General features: G+C 45.2%; 5 protein-coding genes across 6 annotated transcripts; 3 read left to right on the forward strand and 2 right to left on the reverse strand.

The window, feature by feature from the left end:
• Window positions 1-1,202: 1,202 nt before the first annotated feature.
• Window positions 1,203-3,754, reverse strand: nxnl2 (nucleoredoxin like 2). The gene is made up of 2 exons (XM_040197224.2): window positions 3,011-3,754; window positions 1,203-1,816 (listed from the first exon to the last, which is right to left on the reverse strand). The coding sequence occupies exons 1-2, from the start codon at window positions 3,310-3,312 to the stop codon at window positions 1,648-1,650; spliced, it is 471 nt and encodes a 156-aa protein (XP_040053158.1). The 5' UTR covers window positions 3,313-3,754; the 3' UTR covers window positions 1,203-1,647.
• Window positions 3,755-4,154: 400 nt separating this feature from the next.
• gng10 (guanine nucleotide binding protein (G protein), gamma 10) lies at window positions 4,155-5,637 on the forward strand. Its single transcript, XM_040197226.2, has 4 exons — window positions 4,155-4,391; window positions 4,481-4,595; window positions 5,261-5,388; window positions 5,504-5,637. Exons 2-3 carry the CDS (start codon window positions 4,515-4,517, stop codon window positions 5,384-5,386), a joined length of 207 nt encoding a protein of 68 aa, XP_040053160.1. The 5' UTR covers window positions 4,155-4,391; window positions 4,481-4,514; the 3' UTR covers window positions 5,387-5,388; window positions 5,504-5,637.
• Window positions 5,638-6,202: 565 nt separating this feature from the next.
• On the forward strand, window positions 6,203-11,230 carry btc (betacellulin, epidermal growth factor family member). 2 transcript variants are annotated; one of them, XM_040197222.2, is made up of 5 exons: window positions 6,203-7,159; window positions 7,841-7,948; window positions 8,623-8,743; window positions 8,867-9,013; window positions 9,238-11,230. In XM_040197222.2, exons 1-5 carry the CDS (start codon window positions 7,120-7,122, stop codon window positions 9,389-9,391), a joined length of 570 nt encoding a protein of 189 aa, XP_040053156.2. In that variant the 5' UTR covers window positions 6,203-7,119; the 3' UTR covers window positions 9,392-11,230. The 2 variants fall into 2 exon arrangements, with proteins under 2 accessions (XP_040053156.2, XP_040053157.2); XM_040197223.2 differs by having other exon boundaries at window positions 8,626-8,743.
• Window positions 11,231-12,080: 850 nt separating this feature from the next.
• Window positions 12,081-14,135, forward strand: rxfp3 (relaxin family peptide receptor 3). Its single transcript, XM_040197220.2, has one exon. The coding sequence runs from the start codon at window positions 12,675-12,677 to the stop codon at window positions 13,893-13,895; it is 1,221 nt and encodes a 406-aa protein (XP_040053154.1). The 5' UTR covers window positions 12,081-12,674; the 3' UTR covers window positions 13,896-14,135.
• Window positions 14,136-16,314: 2,179 nt separating this feature from the next.
• slc45a2 (solute carrier family 45 member 2) lies at window positions 16,315-25,195 on the reverse strand. The gene is made up of 7 exons (XM_040197219.2): window positions 24,472-25,195; window positions 22,718-22,894; window positions 19,701-20,068; window positions 18,707-18,850; window positions 17,879-18,002; window positions 17,231-17,436; window positions 16,315-16,600 (listed from the first exon to the last, which is right to left on the reverse strand). The coding sequence occupies exons 1-7, from the start codon at window positions 24,935-24,937 to the stop codon at window positions 16,379-16,381; spliced, it is 1,707 nt and encodes a 568-aa protein (XP_040053153.1). The 5' UTR covers window positions 24,938-25,195; the 3' UTR covers window positions 16,315-16,378.
• Between the last annotated feature and the right edge of the window lie 1,976 nt (window positions 25,196-27,171).

Raw genomic sequence — 27,171 nt, forward strand, 5'->3', positions numbered from 1 at the left:
GGAAGTTCTCGAGGTCACCGCGGCGCGCCTGATGGAGGCGCTCTCTGGGTGGAGGGTCCGCCGGTCCGCGCAGCTCTGCGCCGCCCTCCCGCCCGGCTCCGACATAAAGACAGCCTTGTTTGTATGTTCAAGACGCCGTTACACCGGCAGGAAACACTGCTGCCTTTCACTTGTAAAGACAAGAAGTCCGACTGACTCCAATTAATGTCCAAGTCGACACACACACAAAAAAAGATCCATCCTGATCTAAACTACTGGTGGTTCTACTGGGGAGAAGACTGTACCCACTGTGGTCTCAAGTGAATTGTGTGTTATGGTTGTGTGGTTATTTGCTTATTTCAACCGTGTAAATACGTTGTTAGAAGTAAAAGAACTAACATATTACACATTTTTCAGAATAATAGACATATTACTGGATTAGATGGTGGGATTATTATTTCAGAGGGGGGACTCCCTGCTAGGCACCAATATCGTCTTAATTCATTATCATTCGTCTGCTGATTACATTCTGTGTTCCCAATTTGAATCGGCACAGACGTATTAAGTGAATGGAAAAAGTTGTGAACACGTACCTCAAAATTGCACTCTAGAAAATGGGTCACATTTTTGTAACAACTTTGAGCTGATCAGGGCAAACTACGCTCAACAATAAATATATAAATCCTGTTATTCTCATAAATGACACAACAGTGACCCCACCTGGTGAACTCTGACACTGCATCTTGTGCACCAGAGAAATGACGCCAGTATATCAATAAAGTTATAGGTTGTCTTCTGCCTATTTAAGGCCTTTTCCACATCCGTCCTTTACTGTTAACAGCTGCATCCTTTAATCCAGGGACTGACTGTGAAATTCGGAAGTCCTCTGAGAACTCTGAACGAGGCCTCGGGGGGCCTTCACCTGGCGTCCTCTGAAGCAGCATTGGATTCTACAAAGCAGACGGGTGCTTGAGAGACCGGCCTCTGCCAAACTCTGCCTAACGCGCGTACCAAGCGAGAACAGCCTCGTCAGCGCGCACAAGGGGAAAGGAGGCAATTAGGAGGGAGGATGTGAGCGTGCACGCGTGTTGGAAACAACGTCCCGCGGGCTTACTTCTTCTTAACGAGGCAACGGGGAATTTGTTGTTTTGTTCCTAAAAACACGGGACCAATGCACAGGCTGCTTGACATTAAAGTAGAAACGTGAGATATGACAATACATCTCAGAATATATATATTTTAATAACCATTTAAATAAATACAAGGTCAAAAATACACTGGCAGCTCAAAGTAGAACTACAAGTCAAACGTTAAATATACAAAAGCTTATTTAAGACACCTCCTATAGAAAGGTTTAACTGTCTATTCCAGTCTATTCCAAAAAAAACAACTACTGTAACTGGCTTGTAGTATTCAAACTAAATGCATAACTTCCTTAACGCAAATCATTTTTCACATATGCCTGAGGTTTGTCTTAGATGCATAGAATGTTTAAAAGAAGCTTTTTGGAACCTTTTTCTCGTCAAACCCTCGTTGACGCGTTTCATTTGAAAGGACTTTAGAGTGCTCAAGAAGTAAATTATATTCTGTTCCGGATAGTTTTCTTCGACTCTCTGCCGCGGCAGCCCTCGCTTGCACGCGCCCCCCCCCCCCCCTCGTCTTCGTTCCCTAACCCTTGAAGTTCTGGAAGATTTCGGCGGCCTCCAGCCAGGACCTGAAGCACGCCAGGCCTCGGTCCCGGATCTGTTTGCGGCCTTTGTCCGTGATGACGTCGCCGCTCTGCTTCACGATCACCAGCTTGGGCACCGCCGTGATCTTGTAGCGCTGCTTCAACTCACTGAGCGAGGAGAGAGACAAGGAGAAAAGGCTTTCATCACTCAACGAACATCTGGAAGAGTTGCTGCTCTGCTCCTCAAGTGCACATGTGGGGTACTTGTACTTTACCGTGATATTTACACTCCATGTGGGTTTCAGATGTCTACTCATGTACTTCTTTGTATCGGACACAAATGGCCACAAGATTATTTCAAATTTCATGATTTACAAAAAAATAGAAAAAAGAATGAGGATTTTCTCCATTAACACAAAGTGTGTCGATATCTCCTCTTCGATTATCTTTTTGCTCTTAGAATTTCAGCAAATATTGAGAAATGTGTGTTATAATATCAGTGTCAAAGTCCATAAGTGATGTTTTTAAGTGGCTTGTTTTATCGGACTGTCGCTAGGAAGCACACAGATGTTCTGTTTACCATCATGTATGTGACAAAAAGACAAATATTTGTTGATGAACTTATTGTTGCAGTTTTAGTCTAGTCTAGTAAATACAGTATATAGAAGGATAACTTTATGGATTACATTTATTGTGATGGTTTCAAAATACTGTTGTGTTGCTAAGCTAAGCTTTGTGTAGTATTTTCTTATTTTCCTTATGATTGGATTTTTGGATGGGATTGGATGAACGTTTTTTCAATGTGTCATGTTTACTTGTGTTTAGCCCAAGAACTGTGTTTGCTGACTTGTTAGTGGCAAATGTGGATGCAAATAAATAAATCTTTCTTACTTTATTGAGCACACAATAAAGTAAAACTGAAATAATTAGAGGAAGTGATTGACGGTGGAATTTATTGTTTCAAAGTTTTGAGGTGCCATCCGTGCAAATGTCATTTATTTAACGTTCCTACTGTGAAAATTAATATATGAGGATTTTTGGCTGTTGGTTTAGACTAAATGAGACATTTTCTTATCTCTATATACCTAGCGTTAGGCGACAGGCGAGCAAAGGATAAAGCCACAACGAACATAAACGACAAAGTTACAATCAACGAGTAACACAGAACACCACATCGCCGACATGCCATTGACTACTTGTGTTACTTTTAGCTGGTAAAACACATTGAATGAAACGGGACACGGTGTGTCAGCTAATCCCTCGCAGGGTGACCCGTTTAAGCATTTCACATAAGCCGTTTAACGCTGCGCGAGAACTATAAATAAATAAATAAATAAATAAATAAAACGGCGAGCCGCTCACTGCTTGTACTCGTCCGTCCAGGGCAAAGCCAGCCAGTCCCCGTGCGCGTCGTGGTAATACTCCACCATGTCGTCCGTCGACTTGTCGGACGAGACGAAGACGATCTCCAGCTGCGCCGGCGGGTCGCTCTCCTCCACCAGCTCCGTGTAGAAGTCGCACAGGACGGGGGTGAAGTCCCGGCACGGCGGACACCACCCGGCGGAGAAGTAGATGCCCACCACTTTGTTCCTCAGCGCCTCGTCCGGGTCGACCAGCTCGCCGTCTTTGTTCACCAGGGTCCGCCCGGTGAACACCTCCACCATGTCGGCTATGACGCGGCTCTCGGGTGTCGCTTTTTTAGCTCATTTTCTGTCGCCGTCGCTGTCGGTATCTCGACCCTTGAGGAGAGAAGTGGAGGCGCGGTCACGTGACGTTTACCGTCCGTCACAAAGCTACTTACAGCCAATCCGGTTCCTTAATCACCCGCGGACCAATGAGGAGCCGCAGCCCGTCTTGTAGTTCATTAGCCACGTGGGTTTCTTTACCAACGCTGCTCGCATGCTCGCATGCTAGCTTCAGCACGACACTTCACAGCACTTTCAGGCAACCTGGAGACGCGCATGCGCAGAGGAACAAAACATCCCAACTGACATCTGTTGGCTTCTTAAAAACGTTTAATGGCAGTATTAGTTACTATTATGTTACTAACAACATTTGTATTATATCTGGTTAATCTTGTGTATTTACTTGAAATAATAAAAGTAACTTCTTAAAAGGTATTTCTATTATTATTTCCTAATAGTAACAGACATACGGTTTGTAGGCTGTAACCCGAACCTCATTGCTAACTGTGCATGTAAGAATGACATTTTCATGTTGGTACACAACCTTTTTAATATTGGCTTATTTGTAATGATATAACCTACAAAAAGTGTAACTTGTGTGACTATTTGTGAACGCTAACTTGACCATAAGTGCACACCTGCACCGTACCCCAACTCCTATCCTCTTTCCTTTTCCTTCTTAAGACAATAACTCACTGGCTCCTCTGGGTCCCAACCATCCTCCCCCTTCTCCTCCTCCTCTTTCTCCTTTACTCTCTCGAGTTCTTCGCCTCCTCCCTTCACATCCTCCCATTTGTAAAGCCAAACAAGGTAGAGGAGGTAGGAAACAGAGCGGAGGAGGGCGATCTAACGTGCCCTCCTCATCCTGTCTCTCCCACTTTTCCTCCTCTTTCATTTCCTCGTCCTTTGTCCTCGGTGCTTCCTCCTGACACTTTACTTTTTTACTGCAATTTACAACAAGATGAATACGTCTAAATTCTTGAATGAGTGTATCAAAGCCAGCGTTTTTTCTCACCTCTCCTCCTGAAGTGGACTGAGGTCATTTGGAAGGAGACGCGGTCAGTCTTGGTCCTCCAGCGTCTCGCTGCCCATTAGTGCACTTTGCTCCTGTGTTGAAAGACTGAAGGGGACTTTTTTTCTTTACCAGGAATTCTCCTTTCCCCAAAACTATTTCCTCCAACATGACCTCTAATTCCAATTTAAGCAGCATGCGACGGCTGGTGGAACAACTGCGGCTCGAGGCCAGCGTGGAGAGAATAAAGGTAAAGATGACTATTATTTTTTATTATGAAAATAAATATATTATAAATCTAAAGAATATGAGGGTTTGAGGTTTACTAGTTAGTTTGTATTGCTTTGTTTGAATGTGTTACATTTCTGCGCTTGTTGATGCAATATATATACATATATAAGTAGAAGTTTTGGCTTTTATTTTTGTATTGATTCATCAACGACCAACTCGTGGTTCAGTGGATTAGTTTGGAACACTAAGTTATCAATTAAACATTTAAAAATACATTTACTCACAACTCTTTCATAGACTTGATCAGATTCAGGTCTTTGTAAAGTGTGTTTGTATTAAATAATCATGGTAATGTTTTGCAATAAGATTTTTTGTCGCACTCACTGTGACTATAATTACTTTGTTTTATTAATCGCCTACGCTGTACTTCAAATGTCCTGCAGTTGCTTGTTTTATACCTTTTAACTTTCATCTTCTGTTCAGCTGCCCTTTACACATGTCTTTTGTTTGTATTTTTAAATGCTACTTCAAATGTCCAACAGTTCTTTTATAAGGAACTCAAAAGCATCAATTCATTCATTGTTGTGACTGATCCATACGAGCGTGGCGGAACGTCATCATGCACAAATCCTTCACGTAGGAACACAACATGTCACTCCATTGGTCCCGTGATTGTCCTCCCAGGTGTCCCAGGCGGCTGCAGAGCTCCAGCAGTACTGTCTGCAGAACGCAGGCAAAGACGCCCTGCTGGTGGGCGTCCCCGCGGGCAGCAACCCCTTCAGGGAGCCTCGCTCCTGTGCTGTAGTGTGACGGTCAGTGCACCGCCCCGGTTTATCAGTGACATACTTCTTTTTTAGTATGTAAGAATTTGAAACGAGGAATAAAAAACATTTGCTCTCTTTCTTTGCTTGCTCTTTTTGTTTGCAGAGGAAGTGGACACAACTGTGGCGCCTCACTCCCGGATGAAACAATCCCCTTCGTAACAACTTTTATTAGAAAGATATTATATGTTCTTCGTGTTCGGCTACGACAGTATTTACATATTAAAGTCTCTATTTATATAACCTTTGTGGACTAGTGCTTTATACGAGTGTTCTCCCCTTTGTGTAAAAGTAATCTTCTATGGACTTTACAAAGCGGATGTTTGAATCATGCCTGGGAATCTCTTGCAGCTTCCTGGAGTTCAGTCTAAGTTGGGAGCAGAGAGAAGGGAAACCGTGTCTTCCTGTTCCAGACTGCAGACATCCAGCAGAGAGCCACACTTCACTCACCCTTTGAGCTTCTATAAACTTATTTACGAGCTCAAGGCCATGATTATGAATAAAACATCACTCAATAGAGTGTGACATATAATAGACATCATGAATCATGTTCTATTTATAGATGTCTGTGTTCATTGTATTCATATTTGTAGATGAAGACAACAGCCAGTCAGTCACGAGTCTGGAGCTTTAAAAAGATTAAAGTTTTAAATGTTTAAATGCTTTTTCACCAATCAATTGATTCGTCGAGGAAATGCAAAACACATTTCTCATCTTTTCTTTCCCCTCTCATGTGCAAATTAGGTCATCGTCACGCTATGAGACAAGTTTATAAACCATAGCTTCATCCCGAGTTTGATTCAAGGTGTCATGTTTGTAATTTAATGTGTTTGTCAGCTTATGCCATCTGCTGGTCACGTCTCCAGGACAGAAAATATCTGGCTTCATTTCTCCCAGAACAGCGCAGCCAGGAAGAAGTGTAAAGTATAATCAGCTAAATGTAGGTGTTCCATGTTTGTACTTGTACTCAATTTAGAACAACAGTCCTTGTGTTACACTACAGACTATATTAAAATACCTTTATTGCTGATTTATTGGAAGAGGATTTTAGGCATTTTCATACAATAACGTATTAATGCTTAATATTTTATAACCTAAGCATATGTTTTTTTTTTGTAAATCCAATTTTGTCAAATTAATTGCTAAAAAAGTGGAGTGGAAAGTACAATACAACTAATACTTCCTTCCAAAAGTATTAGTTGTAACCATTTGAACACAAGGGGAAATATAAATGGGCCCTAATCTGCTTTGCTGGTCTGCTGTTGATCATCAATGAAAGGGAAAGCCAGGTATGACGTGAGGAGGAAACAATCTGCACAGCTCCTACTCTCCTTTAAAGGTGTGGGCGGGGAGCAGAGAGCGGAGTTGGCTTTCAGTTCCACCCCTTTTTAAATCTACTCTCTCACACACACACACACACACACAACGCACAAACACGCATGCACGCTGCAGTCCAGTCGGAGTCCAGACAGAGTTACTTTGGGCTGTGTGTGTGTGTGTGTGTGTGTGAGCTCTCGCCTCAAGCTTTCCTGGATGACCACGAGCCAAACTACCATCAATGAAGGACCACGACACGAATCACCACTGGGGAACTTCCACTGCTCGTCCACACCTTTTTCAAAGGTCGACAACCTGTGAGGAAGGATTGATCTGGTTTCATCTCTATCAGTCAATGACCGTGGACTTTCACGTTCCGGAGAAGCGCTTTTATCAAGTGAGGAGATGGCCCAGGTGTGCAGACTTCATGTCCTGATAGCAACAGGTGAGGTTTACGGCTCTTTCACCCTGTTCACTTTCTCTTCTTGTTGGTTGTAAACACTCGCTTGGCAAATTGACATTGACATATGACTGTTATTTTCAACGTGATAACGTTGTTCGTCCTGAGGGACGTATAGTGTTAAAATGGCTTCGTGTGAGTTTGTTTTTTATCTTATTTCCCATTGCTATCGCATCTTTTCATCATCCATGTGTAATGCCGCTTTAAATGCAGCGATCCTCCTATGAGCTATTTTTATACAGTAGATTCCAGTTAATTATTGAATACTGTGATCATTGTCAAAACACTCCTCCCCAACGTGCAATTAAGTGCAACATGACACTATCCTCATGTATGTAAAAATGTACTGAGCCGGCGGTAAAGTTTATGTATGACAAGGTCTGTTAATATATTTTAAAAGTGTGTGTGTGTGTGCGTGTGTGTGTGTGAAAAGAAGAAAGAAAAGAAGAAAAAAGTGGGCGTGAACAAAATAAATCTCCAACGCTTAAAAGTCCTGTGACGCAGTGGCCGTTGTTTAATACCTCAGATTGTGGTCATGTGTTTTTCATGTCTTCTTTATATGCAATGTTGTTCAAATGTTTGCACAGTTGTGCACGTATTTGTTTGTTGCGGTCGTGTGTGTGTGTGTGTGTGTGATGGGCTTTTTGTTTGTGTCTCTGGCTGCAGCTCTGGCCTTATGCAAATACTCCCTGGCAGAATGGAATGCCACCGCCGAGTCTGCCAATCGAACCGAGTCCCCCTGCCATCGCCATGGCAACAGAGACAACTGCACAGGTACATATGGACAGGTGGCGCGGGGGAGGGGAGCAGGGCGGCGTGATGAATCGTTGCTTTGAGGTCTTTACGGTGGCCGTTTCATGGATGGTTCAACACTTGTTAAAGTGTCCTTTTATATGAGTTCCGTCGACGTCTCACCAAGAACACAAATAAACGTGTACCGGACTATTCGTCTGAACTCCGTAACTGGATATTTTCCTTTTCAACAACGCGGCCACGGTCGGCGGACCTCGTCTCATGTTTCGGTTAACAACTGGGGCTCTGATTAATGAGAGAGCCTGAACAGCAGTATTCCTTTACAGGCTCATTTTCAAAGGTGACGCGCTGTAAAGATAGCGTGCAGCGCGAGAAGCACTATGTGTCACGCTGGGGTCAAAAGTTCAGCATTACGGCCCATCGCTGCGTTTTCTCGTTTGCAATGATTCATCAGGACTTCTCTTAGGATCATATTGCAAACGGGCTATTTATACCATCGAGCCGTGCCAAAAGTCAGGGTGTAAGCTGACAGAATGGGACACACCTACAGAAATAGCTGTAACTGCTCCTCTCATAAGTCAGGCTTTCACTGTTCACTATATTGTGCAGATGGTGGAATTGCTTTTGTACTGGAATCCCTGATCGCGACCATTTCCCGAAAACGATTTTAAACGGCCTAACTTTTCTTTCTCCAGCAGACGCAACGGATACGGGCCAGTGGAACGACCACTTCTCCAGTTGTCCCGAGGAACTAACACACTACTGCATCCACGGGGAGTGTCGTTACGTTAAAGAACAGAAGGCCCCGTCGTGCAGGTATGAGACGTCTGCCGCAGATAAGGACCATCCATAAAAGTGTGGCTGCGAAAAGAGCCTGAGAAGGAGAAATCCAGGAGAGAAGAATCAAACTAACTCGAGTACCTCCCCCCCTTGTGTCAGGTGTCACCAGGGCTACATCGGCTCCCGCTGTGAATATCTGGATCTGGACTGGCGGATAGGAGAGAAACGTCAAATCATAATTGCCTGCCTCATCGCGGGGCTTGTTTTCCTCATTCTCGTCATTGTGTTCATCTGCTTTTGTTCACAGTAAGCTTTTGTGCTTTTTGCCAGAGAAAGAAAATTGATTCACCGTTGTGTGGAATGGAGTGAAAGGAACCGTGTGATAATGGGTTCACTCACTGTCTTGGCCAGATCTCGGGGAGAATATCGATATTTTTTCCCCCGTGTCATTGACCTGTTCATTCACAACTGAAGCATGATTAATGAACAGCTGGTTTCTTTGCCCTGCATACAAATGTGCTCTCCATCAGTCGCAGGTGCAGGTCGTGGTGGCGTAGGCGAAGACGGAGGGAAGAAGAAGAGCCGAGGAACGGGATGGAGAAGCTCCGCATGATGGACACCGGCGAGACACCCGCCTCTCCAACGGCAGACTCTGCAGAGCCGCCGCACACACACGCCGTGTGAGAAGTGAGCAAAAGCCTAAGGATTGTTGTAGACGAGCGGGACTATGTCCTCCGTGGGACAGCTGCTCCCGTGGCAGTGGGCCCCCCGGGGTCCCTCTGTGCAGGACAGGACTGAGGCCCGGAGAAGGGACATTTGTCCACAGAGGTCGAGTTACATCAAGCTGGAGAGCCGGAGTCTGCACCCTCCTCTTAAAGTGTGGCCTTGTGTGGATGTTTGATGAAGCTTCAGAACAAAGAAAACAAAAGAACGCCGATTGTAGATGACGCTCACTGACGACGCTGGACGCTGTTGTTTCCGTTGCCGCGGAGCAACAAGAGCTGGTGGCTGCTGACTTAATCAGTTGTTGCTATGTCGGAAAAAGCCGCGAGACCCGCATCTGGCAGCCAGTAATAAACGAGTATGACAAACAATGACAGAGTAATAATAGCTGATGAGGTTACTAGTATGCGTCGGGGACACTGACTGAAAAATGAGAGGAACGGGACCTTTTGAGGACTTCACTGTCTCATGTCAAGAGATCACTCAATGTATTGATATGTGCAATATTACATAGTCCCACTTAGCTGAGCTATCGAACCCCATCTCAAACATCATTATTTATCTTCTGTCTACGATGCCCGAACCGCTTCAGAATACTGTTACTCAGCAACATTAGCAATGCAAGCAGAGCCTTCAATCTACCGCAAGGTCGCAGGAGGACAAGGAGAACTTGTGCAGGAGGCTCCTTTTAACTGTATATTTTGAGCCGAGCGGCCTCGGAGCTGCAGCGGCAGAACAGCGGAGCCTGTGTGTGGAGGCTCGACCGGGAGGGGGGGGGGGGGGAGTGCCCCACTGCTACAAGACGCTTTCCAAACCGCCAGCCTCCCGTGGGGTTGTTTTAACCGTGTATCTGTGTGTATATCAACTGCATCTAAATGTAGAAGGTGGAGGGCAGAGCCAGTGAAGTCTCAATATAAAACACTTAGACTCTATTGCAATGAGCCCCCTGTTGTAGCGGTTCAACTTTAACGCTACAACACGTAGTCAAAGAAAAGTTACTCGAGCTCAAGTTGGGGAGCCAATACTGCTGACTCATGCTCAGTCCCACTTACACGTCTCCGGTTCCTGCCGCCACTTTTGTTCCAGCGTCAATTTTAAACTGCAGTATTTGCAAAATTGTTAAAGTGAACAAAGGAGCAAGACATGCTGAGATTAGAGGAGGATTATGCTCCCTCTCCCTCTCATCACGTGGTTCCTGTTGTTATATTGGTGCTGGAGCCAACACATTCCAGGGTGAGGGTGTGAACATAATGCAGTATCGGCACGTGGCACATTGTGACGGACTCCCTTTTGGCACGACGAAGTGATCCTCTATCTGACTTGGCCCTCGGTTCTAACACGCTTACATCTCATCCACCATGTGAAGATTCGATCGGAGGAGATTGACACCATCACGATGGAGGGATGGACGATGGAGCATCACAAGTGAACAGGTGGAAAACTAGTTAAGGAGATAGAGAGTCATTTAAAGGAGGAGTTTCTTGCTGAATGTTAGATGAGAGGATTGACACCACTCATGTTGACGTGCCGATCTTCATATTTACCGTACAGAATTGATGGTGAACTTAAAGCAAGAAAGCGAATATATTTCCATACAGCGATAAAACTTCATTATTCCTCCGGATAATCCTTTGACCTACATGCAGGTGGCACATGTCTCCTCCAGCTGAGGAATACCTTTAGTTTCTATATGAGTGTTGGTGTCTGCAGGCTGATAAGAAAAGCAGATAGCAGCCGGACTGCGATAGATGTTTGATTTGGAGACGTAATAGAAATGCAAATAAAAAACTCTTCCATAAACTCACAGTGTGTATGTGTGTATCAGATGAAATCAATATGTGTAAAAGTGTGCCGTTTTTGTAGTTTTCACGAGCAACACTGGAGGTCAGGAGAACTCCAACTTCTGAAATGCTGGACGCAGACAGTAACAGTAAAGTAACATCGTGCAATGTTTCAAACGCTGAATATGTTCATGTTTGTTGTAAATTTGAATCCAACAGCTCAAAACCTTTTTGAGTGTTTACTTTAGGACACATTTAGGACATTAAAACATCTGCAATGGTAAAAATAATCGCACTGCTTGAATAATGTGCACTTTTACTGTTGACAATTACATTGTTCTTGATTATGGATTTTCACTTTTAAGAGTGAGTTGACTGGATTTATGTTTTTAGTAAATAATCTGGACCTTTTTTTCTGGTGTTAATGTCACAAATATTATTCTGACACTCACTTTTCATATAAGCTATAGAATGTTATACAAGCAAGTCCAGTTCAAACATCAGACCTCTGTCAATTACCGTTACTACAGCCAGAAGTGGCCAGATGTGGCCAGATGTGACGATCATAATGGATCCATGTAAACCGAATCAATTTTGAAGAGACATTTTGGTCATGGATGGTTTAAGGGTGGTTTGGGTAAACGCATTGTGGCTGCTGCCAGTATAATAATCACTTCATGACTCTGGCTGTCAAGAAGGAGAAATAGGAAATCATTAATGTGATAGCGAGTTGTGATTAAAACAGATATCAGATATGTTTTTCTTCTATTCTTGTGCTGCAGGAGCTTCGGAGATGTTCTGTCATGTTGTTTTCTGCAGGGGAATTGGTCAAAGTAAAAGGTACATTAAAGATGATTACACATGACGTTTTCAACGCATGATCAACATGTGTTGCGGATTTACCTTTAATCTGCAACCGGCGAAAGAGGCAGAATGTGCGTCATGTTCCCGCGCACTGAATCAATGCATCATGTTTTGCATCCAAACTGAATCTGTCAATCTATTCATTTTTGAGGGAGTGAAAGGGGAAGTTTGCCCGGATAATTAAACTGTCATTGAAAAAAGATAGGGGGGAGGGGAGGGTAGGGGGGGCTGTCACGTCTTCATCTTCACTCTCTTTCGATCTTCTTCGTTTCTTTGGACTACGGCAAATATCCACCCTGAAATTCTGTGCGGGCGCAACACCAAGAGCACGCATGCGTGCGCACTGCCCGCACTACACTCCTTAAGCCGATCGCTTTTTGCAGAGCGCATGCAGCGCAATTCGGTGTGCACAGCGCCGATTAAAAGCGTCGCGTGCCACCTGTCGGGGATACGCAGCAGGTATTTGATTTCCATTCAGAGAAAGACCTGCACCTTTTTTGTTCCTCTGCAACTTTTCAGGGATGCATCAAACACCTGGAATAGTGAGGGTTGGGATCCAGGCATGCCTTTAGGAAGCCTCCTCGGGGATTCAAGTTAACATGTCAGGAGACAAGTACGAAGGCTCAGCGGGGACGGTCCACGCTGCAAACACCAGCCTCAGCTGTATCTTCAACACCACCAACAGCAGCTGTGACGGCGACTCCTTCCACCTGTCAGACTTCAACCAGACGGATGTTGCGGGAGACGGCGCCGCCGTGGTGAGGATTATAATCTCCATCATCTACTCGCTGGTGTGCGCGCTGGGTTTGGTTGGGAACGTGCTGGTCCTGTACCTGATGAAGTCCAAGCAGGTGTGGAAGAAATCCTCCATCAACCTTTTCGTAACTTGCCTGGCGCTCACGGACTTCCAGTTCGTGCTGACGCTGCCGTTCTGGGCGGTGGAGAACGTGCTGGACTTCACGTGGCTTTTCGGCAAAGCGATGTGCAAGATAGTCTCCTACGTGACGGCCATGAACATGTACGCCAGCGTGTTTTTCCTCACCGCTATGAGCGTGACGCGGTACTGGTCGCTCGCCTCGGCGCTCAAGGGCAGGCGGCGGCGGCCGCGCTGCTGCCCCGCGCGCTGCATCACCGTCCTCATCTGGATCGCCGCCGTCTCCGCCGCGCTGCCGCACGCGGTCTTCTCCACCACCGTGAGCGTCTCCGGCGAGGACTTGTGCCTCGTCAAATTCCCGGAATCCGACGGAAGCGCGCACTTTTGGCTGGCGTTGTATCACTCGCAGAAAGTGCTGCTGGGGTTCGTGGTGCCGCTGGGCATCATCTCCGCCTGCTACCTGCTGCTTTTGCGCTCCATCACCTCCAAAGACATCAACACGTCGAGCGCCAAACGACGCGCCAAGGTCACCAAGTCTGTGACCATAGTGGTCTTATCCTTTTTCCTCTGCTGGCTGCCCAACCAGGCTCTGACAGTCTGGGGCATCCTCATTAAACTCAACGTGGTTCACTTCAGTTACGAGTACTACACCACGCAGGTGTACGTGTTCCCCGTGTCGGTGTGCCTGGCGCACTCCAACAGCTGCCTGAACCCGGTCCTCTACTGCCTGATGCGCCGGGAGTTCAGGAAAGCGCTGAAAAAACTCTTCTGGCGGATGACCTCGCCGACAATAAGGCCGTTCACGGCCTCCACAAAGCCGGCGATGGACGAGCAGCGGCCGGTGCCGGTCCCCGCGAGCGCACCGGAGGAGCCCGCCGTCGTCTTCTATCCTCCGGGGGCCGTTATGTTCAACGACCGGCGAGATCTGCCGCGAAACAGCCCCTAGGCCGACATCGTCTCGGTGCCACGTGCGCCATGTCGTCACGCTCCTTGATTGTTGTTTATGTTTAAAGCGCTCGGAGTTCAAGTTGTCCACTGACAGTCTTCTCGTGCGTCTTTTGTTTTTCTTCACAAAAGGAGAGACGTTCCCCTTGTACTAAGAAGACCAGCAGTTTTTTGAATGTGCCAATGCTTTTCAAATATTTATGGGAAAATGTATTAATAAAATGACACAACATGTGGGAAACGTTGCTGTCCCTTGTCCTTTTTTAGGGACTATTGTTCCTAATGGTTCCTAAATGAAGATGAGGCTGCACGCAGGGATGCACAGTTTTAAACGTGGTGTGAGTCCACCGTAATCTGATGAGGTATCGACAGGTTAGATTGATGCATATTAATTGGGCATAAGTTGTATGTATTTATATGAACATTAACTAATATGTTGTCGGATTGCTTTTTGATTGATGAGTGTGTATCTGAAAAAAACAAACGTAATGTAGGTTACAGTTATTGTGAAATACTGTAAGATACCGTTAAAACCCACTGTGATTCAACAGTAATTTGTTACCCTTCATTAAGTCCCATAGCAGCCTAATCTACAGTGATGAGCAGAAGGTCAGAAGGTCAAAGACCACGTGGGTGTACTCGACCTCAGGGTCGGCTCTTTTACTCTATTATTGCTTCCAGGCGGTCAGAAATCGATGCCCGGTTGAGTTGACCTTAACAGTCAGTTATTACTGCACAATACATTCTTACCCCCTGGAGAGGGGGGGGGGGGGGGGGGTATTAGCGCAGAATTCTATGAATTTACTCACTTCATTTAAAAAATGATTTATCTCCCTAGTTGATTTATTCCCCATGGGTGCCTCTGAAAATGTGACGTACGGTGTGTATGTGTATGTGTGTGTGTGTGTGTGTGTGAGTGTGTGTGTGTGTGTCTGTGTGTGTCTGACATTAATCAGACTGCAGAAATCTGGCAAACCCAAACATGAACATCCTGAGATAATCACAGTAGTATTTTTCAATTAATCAGTTAACACCAAAGCGTATCATTCCCTGTTAGTACCAATATGCAAACCTGGGGTAATTATGAATAATTATCTAATTTAATTGGTACATTGGAATGATGAAACCGTGGTCACACACACACACACACACACAAATCCGTTCTGCTCTCACACGAGGAGCATTCCATCTGTTTGTAAAATCCCCGCTGAGGGGAAGAAAACTGATATCAATCAAAACAGAAATTCTATAAACAATGTCTGTTCAAGAGAAGTGTTGAATTCTCCGCCGATGTTCACGGAGCTCCTTTGAGATTTTTCTTGGGTTGCACCACAATTTTTTTATTTATATTTTTCTATTTATCAGGTTGTTTAAAATTGGTTGGAGCAGGTTTTCGGTTCGATCCTCGACGCCTCCTGTCCTCATGTGCAACTATTAGTTTTTGAAGTGAAACTGTAGCGTGTTTTGTGCAGTAAGATTGAAACGCTCTGTGTAAATACCGTCTATTTACCGAATAGGAAATAGATCTGAAAAATACAGAAATAAACACCCGAAACATGGGAAATGTCGGCAGAAACAATAATTATTTTCTGTCGGGGCTTTTAGTATAAAGTGGATAACAAGAAAAATAAATGTAAAAAATGTTGACAAATGAGCTTCTTTAAGCCTGCAGATGTACAAATAATGAGGAAGGCTTAATTTTGTTTTTCACTCTGTTAAATGTTGATTGCACTACTTGTTAACCACCTTTTAAGTGTTCTGAACCCTCAACGTGCTTTTACACAAGAAATCATTCACCCATTCATAATGACAGGAGCTGTAAGTGCACTGTAAAAAACAACCCATAGAATCTACTCTACTTGTTTGAGTAGATTTCACCATGTGTTTATAGTATAACACATACGTTTTAGATACACTAACACAAATGGTCTTAAAGTCTACACACAACACTTTATACAAGTGATTACTTAAAAAAGATTAGGTCAAATTAACTTTAGACTGTAAGCACTTAATACCTAAAGTAAAAAAATCAATAAATAGCTGACAATAATGACTCTTACTCTTTTATATGTTTCTTTCCTGTGCAAATCAATTCCTGCTCGACTCTTTTGAGGCATGTGAACACACTCTGCTTTGAATATATTTTCTTTGAAAATTGTGTTAGAAATCTCCTTCATTGACAAAGGAATATGCAACACACTATTTTAGAAACCATTTTTCTATTACAGCGATGGAAGTATCAAGGTTTTTGCCAAAAGCTGCAGCTCTTCACCACTCGTGAGTCACGACTAATAGGTCTCCTCGAGAAGATGCCTGACTTGAACGAGACCCCCCCCCCTTTATTTGCCCCCTCGGGGGGGAAAACTGTCACATCCGTCAACTGGACGGAATGAAGAAGAAGAATGAAAAGGCACGTTGAATATATAACAAAAGAATCTGTATTTATTTAAAACAATACCAATAAATACTTTTGCATGAGCAGGATTAGTCCACATTTCTGATGAAGAGGGCGATGAAGACGCAGCCAAACAGGGACATGGTCGAGGCCGAGAGGACCACCACGATGACACTCCCCGCCATGTTGACCAGAGCTCCCAGTCCGGCACCGACAATGATCTGAGCCAGCTGCACCATGCAGGTGAGGGCGGCGCAGTCCACCCCGCTGCCCCGCTGCCGTTCACGGCTTCCCCCAAGCTTCAGCTGTCCCTGGGGGGGGGGAGGAATAAGAGGGCAGTGTTTGATGTAATTCATTTCTGTTTTACCAAACACGCCCCGGGGCAGAAGGCAGTCAATACTTATGTCAACAAAAAGATTCTGCGCCGAGATGCATCGAGACCCCCCCTGATCTGTTATTTTAGTATCTGTACGTCTTATGATGAATAAAGCTGCATCATTGAGCAGCTTCAGGCACAACAGCCACTTTAAATTGTGTCCCCAGCTCCTCTGATTCAACGTCATGGTAGGTTGGCTGAGCATGTCAGGACACAAACAACAGATTGTTTTTTTCCCCCCCTGAAAACCCAAATATATTTATGTTTTCATTTATTTTCAAAGCCAAAAGGAAGATATTGTATTTTGTGAGACCTGTTTGAATGTTAATTGTAGAATATAATTTTCTGAAGGAGAATTCTAAGTACCCAGGACGTTTATAAGTGCATTTTCCTGGTTATTAGTAATTCTCTTCTCAATTGTGTGTAGTGCCCCAGACCGCAGCAGTGTGGAGCCGGCACTTTTAAAATTGCCCTCATTGCTCATTTTAGTACATCTGCATTCATTGATTAATTGTATAAAATGAAGTATAACTTTGCGGATGTGTACAGCTTTGTTTATTGTTACCTCTTCTTCCCGCTGGTACTCCGCTATCAGGTTGAACGGGATGGTGTAGAGCGTACTGGACATGACGCCGAAAACGCTGCAGAGGATGAGCGTGGCGATGATGTCGGGGAAGAGGCCGATCAGGCTGGTGCCCAAGCCGAATACAAAGTAGCCCACGAAGTATAATCCCTTCAGGCCGATGTACGGGAGGAGGAAACGCTGCACGTCTGGAAACACACAAAAGACGGCGTGCGTTAGGTTTGCTCAAGTAGACCGGACAACATTTTGCTTGATCGTAAGTAGAATTTGACAAGGCGACTGGGGCTCGTCGGCCAGCGAGGTCGTCCTCAAATCAACGGTTCGGCGGCGCGTGACTCTCGATTATTTGGCTGGACTTTGCTTCAGTCACGTTATTTTGCTCCCTTTCACACTTAATTGTTCTTTTAATTGGCTGCAGCTACGATGGCGCACATGTGAATGAAACACGCGCTTGGAAAGCACGTTTACATCTCAGTGCGACCTGCAATCCCAAGAAGCATAAGGTGCAGTAATTGCTTCCCTGCACAACCTTGTTGAGTTGTTTTCTCTAATGATCGGTGCAGGACATGCTGGCTGCTGTGAAACAAACACACACACACCCACACACTCACACATGTTCTTAGGGCTTACAGGAGTAGAGAGCAGATGACACAGCGTTGATGCACAGTCCCCAGCAGCCCACTTCCACACCTCTCTCATAAGTGGCGTAGGCCGTGGAGTTGTGGTCCGCGTAAGGATTTCCTTTGTACACAATCTGCAAAAACCAATTGAGAAATCATTTGACAATGGAAGTGGCAAAATGCAGTCAAACGGACAAAAGCTCCACTGATATCTGTCAATCCCGGCTTTTATTTGTTCTTTTCCTTTAATGCTCAGCAGGAAGCCGCCGCCGCCGCTGCCGCCTACACGGATTTCACCGAAATAAAGGCTGCGGTTTGAGATGCCGTGCTGGTAGGTCGGGGTGCTAATGAGGCGTGAGTACGCGTCCTTTGATCAGCCCTCACACGGTGAAACTGTAAAAGGATTCATCTTTATTACACATGTCAACAGGAGATTACACACAACAACAGGTTACTCCTCCGTCCGCCCCCACACGCACAGAAGGATTAATATAAAACTTATTGCAGCCTGTTCTTCTTCCCCTGTAATGTTTGTGCCTCGTTTGACGATGATATAAAACCAAAATGAAAAGACTGGAGTGCTTTGTGCATCTAGAAGAAGGGAATCATTGCCGCTTAAAGGATTCATAATATTCATGATATTACTGTTATCAAATCCTCAAAATCACAGTCGAAGGAAACGTTTTGATTTGTCTTTTTTTGTGTAACTAACAGCCCAAAACTCAACAATATTCACTTTACAATCTTAGAAAGAAGGAAGCACAGTGGAGGAACACACAGTGGTGGAACGAGCTACATTTTTAACATTCTGTCAGAAAAATGCAGATGAGATCCCCACCTGTCCCATGAAGTCAGTGAAGAAGAGCATGTTGCAGAGGAAGGCCGTCCATCCCAGCAGGTGACTGACGCACAGGTAGCGGTAGTGGTTCGGCATGTTGACGATAGCCTTCATCATGGACTTGAACGTCATCCTCTTCTGGGCCTGCGCACGCACACAAACACCACAGGCGTCAGCGCACGACAGCAACTAACCGGACAGGATTTTAATACAAATCTCAAAGCCCTCATTACTCTGCTGGTATTTTATGAGCGGTGCTCGAACGCCTCAGCGCTAAAGAAGACCTCTGCTGTGTGAACACCCTCATCAGAACGAATAAAGAGATTCAAGGCGAAGATCACACAGTCACATTAGGGACTGGAGAGCCCAGATGATGAAAGTCGAAAGGGGAGAGACGACGAAGGCGGTGTAACGAGTGTGAAGAAAAGCACTTCAAAGGCCTCATTTCAAGTGCGACCTGATATCACGTTGCAATCTTTTGCGTTACACATTTTACAAACACGTGACAACTAATGACAGTTAAACCTAAACCTAATGTGCTTCACCAAACAAAGGGAAGAAGGACGCTATCAGGGTGAAGATCGAGGCAAGCGCATGAAATGTTAGAGAATATCGAACAAACAGTGAGACATGTGTACCAAACTGCACGTCATCCCCACGAGGTGATTTGAATACAACCCCAAAGCATCGAAATGTGAAATATTATTTTTAAAACATTGTTAAAACGCCCTGGCATCTAAACAGGAAGCTTCTCCTATACACAAACCACTCATTTATTAAGAGATGCATGTTAACCAATAAAAGAACAAGGCCTTTTCCTAATATAGATAGTAACACTAGGCTGGGAGACATTGACTAATGACCTCATCTTTTTATTTTCATATCCTAGTTGCATTAAGACTACACACTACTACATTAATGTATCTCCTTGGCCATGAGCACGGAGGGATCACATTTCCTTTCTTGCATCCTTTGCAGACTGCACGTCACGAACCTCCTTGTTGGGCTGCTTGGCACTGGAGGTCACCGAGTTGGCCTCTCCCAGCGCGGAGAACGACCTGGGCCGGAGGTCTGGGAGGTCTGGAGCGGCCGCAACAGAGGCGGCCTCTTTGGCCAGCGCTCCGTAACCGTTGCCGTGGGCGCCGAGTAGGCGCAGGGCGCTGGAGGTCGAGGGGTCAGGGGCATATGGGTCCTTCCCCAGGGGTTGCTCTGGAATACTGAAGAGGTGCACCGTGAGGAATATGCCCCAGGTCAAGGCTGAGAAGAAGAAGATGACTTGGTACTCGGAGCCCAGCAGCCGACCCAATACGGAGTGACCCCAGTCCATCGCGCCGACCAGGTAGCCGAAGGCGCCGCCCAGACCTGGAGATCACAGAGGCGAAGCTTAAAACAGCTGCTTCAATGTACATGCAGCACTGGACAACCTGGAAAACAAAAGAATAGCTGGTACCATTTTCAATGGTACGCACTATGACATATTGGATGGCTGCACAATTAGGAAGTGATTTGAGGTGACGTTGTGCACATATCCACATTGAGTGATCACATGACATTTGTATAAGGATGAGATTGTCGTGCACTATTACTGCAGGAAGAAGAACCCCGGAGCGATTGAAATTTAATTTAATACGCCGCCGCTGAGATGAACCACTCGACGACTGCAGGCGGGAAGCGCTCGGAAAGGTGTGTTAAATATCACCCCTCTCTCCACTCTCACCGGCTTTCATTAACAACGCAGCCTCCTCTCCTTAATGAAAAAGGACATTTAAAGGGTGAGAGCTTCAAGAAAGGTGAGCGGCAGAATGGACGGAAAATGAATTGAACTGAATCCGCTCTACAACCCACTTTACGTGTCACCTTTTCCCCCCTGAAAGGAATCCTTCATGCTCTGGAGTGTGACGACGATGCAGGTGAGGAAGGAGCAGTTTTGTAGAGGGAAGCTTCTCTTAAATCACATGGTTACACAACAATACACACACACACACTTAATTTGAGTCATTGAATTAAAAGCAAGAATTACATTCCAAAAAAATGTAGGTCTCTTGAGATGAAAGCGATTCGTCTGCATTACAGCCCCTGGAAGGCAAAGTAAGAACCACTTTCACGCCTCACTTATATGTAAAATACCGGAACGTTGTTGTTTGTGTGCTGCATCAGTCGCTCTCCTTTCACTCCCCTGCTTCCCTTCTTCCCTTCTTCCTGTCGTCTACGAGCGTGTTCCTTCTGCCCCGTTAAATCGTGTCGGTTCACCGGGTCGGCGGAGCAGAACGGAGACGTGGCGGCGACTCAACCGTGGACAGATCCAGAGATGCAAACAGAGATGGTGAAAATGCTTCATCGTGACCCGGGCAGAATTGGTTGTTGATAGGAGAGAGGTGTAAACTCGAATTGAAAAACGCTCCACAAGCACGACGCAAATGTGCAACTTACTGCTCACAAGATCAGTGAGTCAGTTGATCACCAAAGTCACCGGGCTTCATCCCCTCGGGGCACATAGGATGTGAACACCAAATGCGAAAGCGATCCCATCGCTCTGCTCACCGACTAAAACAATATTATTTAATTTATATATATATCCAGCTTAATGTACCTAAGTGTATGCATTTCCATGGCATTTCTAGCAAGAAGTATGCGTTATATTTTGAAAATCTTCTATCAGAGAATGTAGAAGACCTTCCGTTTATTAGTTTCTAGTGACGTAGTTGCAAGGCAATGTGAATGAATGGGCCAAAATAGGTAGTATTGTCACGATTTTGAGGAGAAAGCGTGAGAATACCACGTTCCACAACGTGTCTATTACACGTTTTGCTGTGAGACTGGGTTGCAAAAAAACCCCCACTCTCCCTCCTCCTCATACCTCACATACCGGGGGCGTCGGGGGGCGTCTGAGGAGTCATGAGCCTGGCCTCTGTGTCTCTCAGCCCAGACCCATGACTGCAGCACATGACCGGCTCGGGGGCTGGATTAATGCCTGACCAGCATGCTCACACCACCCTGTGCCTCGAAGTTTTAGTGAACGTCGTAATAAAGCCGGCAACCTTCTGCCGTGTACACGCACTATTAACTGCAGCAAAAACCAAGAGGCGGCTGGCATCGGTTCGCTTCTCACGGGTGGCCGCAGGGTGTGATCCCGCCAAACTCTCTCTGAGAACGAGGTGCGCGTCTATCGAGGGGGTGACAAACGCAACCGCGGCCTTGATTTCCCCGTAGAGACAAAATAGACCGGCATAGAAATGGAGTAAATGGAAAATCTCAAACTCCAAAGGGGTCAAGACGTACAAATGCTTCAGCTGACAGGGGTCTATTCCCATTAACGTAACATTTATCTTGGTACATGACTGAACTTTGCAGACATTTGTTGAGTGGTGCAAGCGGCAAATCTATTCATCCATTGAAGGGAAATATTGTAGGCGTCACAATGTCAACATCTCAGCAGGTCCGCACCAGGAAGACGAGACAAACGTCTCGCCGAGATCTCACAGTCAGTCCGGAAACTCTTTTTCCAAAACTCACATTGAACTTCTGCATTGAGGACTGAGCCCGTAATTCCCAGAGAGATTCATTATAAAATGAAGCATGCGGTTCGTTTTGGTAACACACAGAGGGATCATACTGGCAAGAACACAAAGACCAATTATTGAAAAACTTGTGTGTTTGTTCAATTACTGGCCTGCTTTTTTACTCTTGGATAAAAACGAGAGCAGTGAGAGTAAACTAAAACAAATTCAGTAATGGGGGAATAGTTTAACACAAAAACGTCTGAGACATCATCCAACATTAAACAACAACTTGCCCTTTTCTACTTTGAGGGGATCAAACAAGACACAACATCTTAATTAGTGAACTTCTGCGATGTTGGCGGAGTTATTGGCTAGTTGTTTTTACCCTTCTTTCCAGTATTCATGCTAAGCTAAACTCATCACACTCATCAAATCCAAAGTCCCATTGAAAGGTTCCTTCGGCATAGAGCTCCTCCACCCACCAGGACGAATCCTTTGTACTGTCACCCACCTGTGAGCAGAGCGTGGTAGTGCAGACCTCGCTCCTTGTCCCGGTGTGAGCACACGTCAAACAGGTAGGCCTTGATGGGCCCGTCGATGAAGTCCGCGGCAAAGTCGAACAGCACGACTCCCAACATCACCACCACGATGGCCCAGGTGCTCCTGGACGACCGCTCGCTGACCAGTGCTGCAAAGCAGGACAAAGCCACTGATGGATTTGACAAATTTGGCTTTTCTTTTCAAAATCTGGCGAGCACAGGAAGTTTGACAGAATGAAAGCCATTGGAGCTGGTAGAAGGAAAGCCGACAGGTAATTATTATACTTGAAAACCTGGTGATTATATCACACAGCCAAACATTGTTCTGTGTTCTCTTTGTGTGAAAAATGTAGCAAGGTTAAAAAACATGCCTGCCTTGAACATAATGGAGTGGGTTCATTTTATGATTAAGAGATAATGTGTGTGTTTAGAAAGAATGGATGTACTGTGGCAGAGAGAAACATTAAACTGAACGGACCTGTCTGCAGCTATGATACAAAAAGAAAAATACGCTTTCAAATCAAACGGGAAATCCAGCCGTGGCAGATGCAGGAATGCAACTGGGCGACCTGGTTCCTGTGGCATTGAGTACGACTCTGAGAAACACGGAGAGGCGTTTTGATGATCTAAATACTTTAAAAAAGGGAGGATGATTCTAGTAAAACCCAGAGCATTCAATTAAAACTCAATCAGCAATCAGTGCATTCAACCAAGAAAACATGTATTTCAAAAGAAGCAAATTTAAATTTGCCTTTTGACTTAAACCCGTGTTGCTATTTCAAGTCTTGAAATGTCGTGTCTTGTACATGTTCCAATCATCCAATCAAAAGCAGTGATTGAGGTATTGAGGATGAGGTGTTTCCAGCTCCATCATTTCAACGTTTTCATTGCCATCTGTGAGATTTGGAGAACTTAAGTGATTATGCACTCTGCCTCCCTCTGATGCCGTTTGGTGTGGAACAATTCAATCACATTACAACTCCGCGGTGCATTGTGACTTTCAGGAAATAGGGACGGGTTTTAAAAAAATATTCATTACGAATCAGGAACACTTTTTACCAAAATGTGTTGAGACATACAAGGAATTTGACTTGGTGGTTGGTGCATAAACATCAGACAACATCATCAGCTGTTTCCTACTTCAAACTAAAGGTGCTGTGAGGCTCTTTGTTTACATATATACTTATTTACACAGCGTTAAAAATACTGTATAGAATCCATTATTGACTTTTGGACTAAACTACTACACGGTGCCTCCAACAAGGATATTAAGACCACATAATTAACAAGTACAATCTTTCTTTTTCTTGATGGGAGTTTCAGTTTTTAGCAAAAAGATACTCTTCAGTTTGAAGCCGGAGGCTGTAAAATTCTTAGTGATTGGAAAAAGCTTTGACAGCAAAAAATAAAAGACATAAGAATGAATTCAGCGTGGGAATAATATAACGAGATCATAAAACCTCATATGTTTGCCTTGCTTTGGTTGGATTTCACAAGATAAGTCACAACTGTTCTTTCAAGCATAGTGGAAGGAAATCTCGAAAATGCCACATTTGCTCAGTGTGTGAAGAGTTTCTTTGATTTAAACAATTGTTCATTAATTCCCCTGAATCAAAGCCTGCTCCTAACGCATGAACTCATTCTCTAATATGATATGCCTATATATATATATATATATATATATATATATATATCTTTCTCTCAGGACCGCAGGACCGTCGCTCACCTGAGATGACGGCATCCCCGTTGAGGAACAGGGTGATTCCCACCAGCATCAGGAGGCCCAGGGCCAAGATGTAAGGCCTCCGCCTGCCCCACGGCGAGCGGCAGTAGTCGCTGGCCGACCCGATGACGGGCTGCAGCAGGAAGCCCAGGATGGGGCTGATCAGCCACACCAGGCTGTACAGGCTGCGGGGCAGGCCCACGCTCAGCAGCACGGGCGTGACGAACGCCGCCTCCACGGCGTAGCAGAACTCCCTCCCGAACATGACCGTCCCGTGGAGGATGAGGCGTCCCCGCGAGCGCCTGGGGGGCTCCGCGGCCCCGAACGCGGCGCCGTCCCCGCCGTCCTCGTAGTTCTCCTTGGAGGCGGCGAGGTCCGTCGGGTACAAAGAAGGGCTGACGTGTCGGCCGGCATCCGACAGCCGGCAGGCCTGGGGCCTCGCCGACTGGTCCTCTGACAGAAGGGTCATGGTGGCGAAGAAGAGACTTCAGGGGGGAAGGAGACACAGAGTTCGGTGGTATCGCTTTCACTCCACTCCGCCGGGTGATGGACGACGGGGGCAAACGGCCAGTTCTTGCACCCCGAGCTCAGCTTGAGCTGATCCTGCTCTCTACTGCATGGCGGAGCGACGAGTGGCAGAGCCCGGGCTTCACGTTCGTGTGAAGGTCCGACCGCAGCAGAGTGGCCCCCGTTGAACCACACAGCTGGAGGGGAGGAGGGGAAGAAGTGGGCGTATTTTGGGGGGGATTAGAGAATGTTTCGAGTTCTCTAAAGACCTGAGGCAGTTCATGTGAGTTGGTGTGTGAGGTATTACGTGAAGTGTGGCAATGTGTGCTAAAGAAGGTCCTTTATGACAAGAATTGGCATTTGCAAGTGAAATATGAAGAAATTCTTCCCCGTCCAAGCCGCTAGTTATCAAAGACCAATTTGGTGTTCTTCAGTTGTTTGGCCCACACGAATAAGACTCAAACATCTACACCACACATAAAATGCACAAACAGTTTGTCATGTAGCACCGATTTAAACCCTCGCGGTGACCTATTTCTCTCTCAGCGGTGCTGAAGGATCATATTTCTGCGCCAGTATTCTTGTTGAAACCACAGCATTAATCTTACAGTATAAATCAGGGCTGAGTAGCGTGACAGGACAGCCTGCGGAGAGGTGCCGGTTAACACTGATCCAACTCGCAGTGTCTGATCGGCTGCAGACCATCCAAACACAGGTGAGCGAGAGGAATCCGCACGAGGCAGAAACGATGCGAAGGCGGATGCAGAAAACCCATTTAAACAGAGGATGTACTTGAATACTGCAGGATTGCTGGTATTAAATGATGTTGAGGTGTGTTGCACCGGCAACTTATCCCGTACAGAAGAAGTGTTTCCTGCCACTAAAAAGACCAAATGAATGTCTAACAACGGTATTAATCGGTGCCATAGACCTCCATTGTTGTGCAAAACGTTTTGCTCCTGTTTGAGTAATACTTTGTATCTCTTTTTATTTTTATTGTAATCTGGGGCCATGTTTATATAGATTCATAGTTCAAAGATTTGCTCTCACTGGTGGAAGAAAATTCTCAGAATTGCTCCAGGGTGGAAATATTCCCAGAATTATTCCTTCATGACGTTCAAAGTCGGTTATTCACAAAGCAGATTCTTACCTCGAAGGCTCAAGAGTTTCTGAAGCAGGAGACGAAATAGCGAAAGACGAAGAGGCCGGAGAAACGTTCTCCGAAATTATTGCAATTATTGCCAGCCTGATCCTTTAAGTAACATTGATTAATTTGACAGCATAATATTGTTTTTTTTTTGCAAAAAAGGAAGAAAGAAAAACAGCCACAGGCAACGAAGCCACTAATTGGAGCATGTTTCACATGATTAACAGCAGAGGACACATCCATCTATCTCTCCGCGGGGGGTCGGGTGGTGGGAGCGCAGAATCACGCCTTAATGAAGTGCTGTTGTTTTGGGAGAAAGAAATGCAGTAATCGGAAAACAATAAGCAGACAATTTCTTGCCGAGAGTCAGATGAGATGATCAACACCCAGGAGGGGTAGCACACCGCTCATCTACCTCTATTATTTAAGAAAGCAGTTAAAGATATTTCCACAGAGGGACACATTTCAAAAGATGTGCTTCAGGGAAGCTGAACCAGTCTGTTTTGTTTTGTTGTGTTGAAAAAAACAGAAGCACTGAAAGTAAATCGCGAAGGCACAGGGAATTGCCTTCTAAATTAGGGTGCATGTGACTGTTCTAAAATAATTGTATGAGAAATGCTCTTAAATATTAGAAAGCACGTCATCGAATTTCGATTAAAACGTCAGCTTCCGAGGCAGGAGCTGCTTGCTGGGACCGTTAAAGGTTACTTCCACATCGCTGCTGCTCCAACTCAAAGCCTGAATGGCAACTTGACATTCTCCCTGTTCAAATTAAGTAGTGATTCAAGCCGTGCCTCCATTCATCCTTCACAAAATCCTTTCGACTTTGGGGATCACGTGACTTTTCCTTTAAGCGTATATTAACCTCCTGGTGATGAGGTTAACATTAGTGTTTTTGACTTGAAAAGTTGTCGGTTACATTTATTGCTGTGAGACTTCATGGTCCTCTGAGGGGAGTATTGATTTTGTCAAATTCTTCTACATGCGAATAATTAAAAAACGATTGATGCTAATTGGCAAATGTTAACAAGTTCCAATTATTGGGGAAG

This window comes from Gasterosteus aculeatus, chromosome 14 (assembly GCF_964276395.1).
Source record: "Gasterosteus aculeatus chromosome 14, fGasAcu3.hap1.1, whole genome shotgun sequence".
In the NCBI taxonomy this organism is placed as follows: domain Eukaryota; kingdom Metazoa; phylum Chordata; class Actinopteri; order Perciformes; family Gasterosteidae; genus Gasterosteus; species Gasterosteus aculeatus.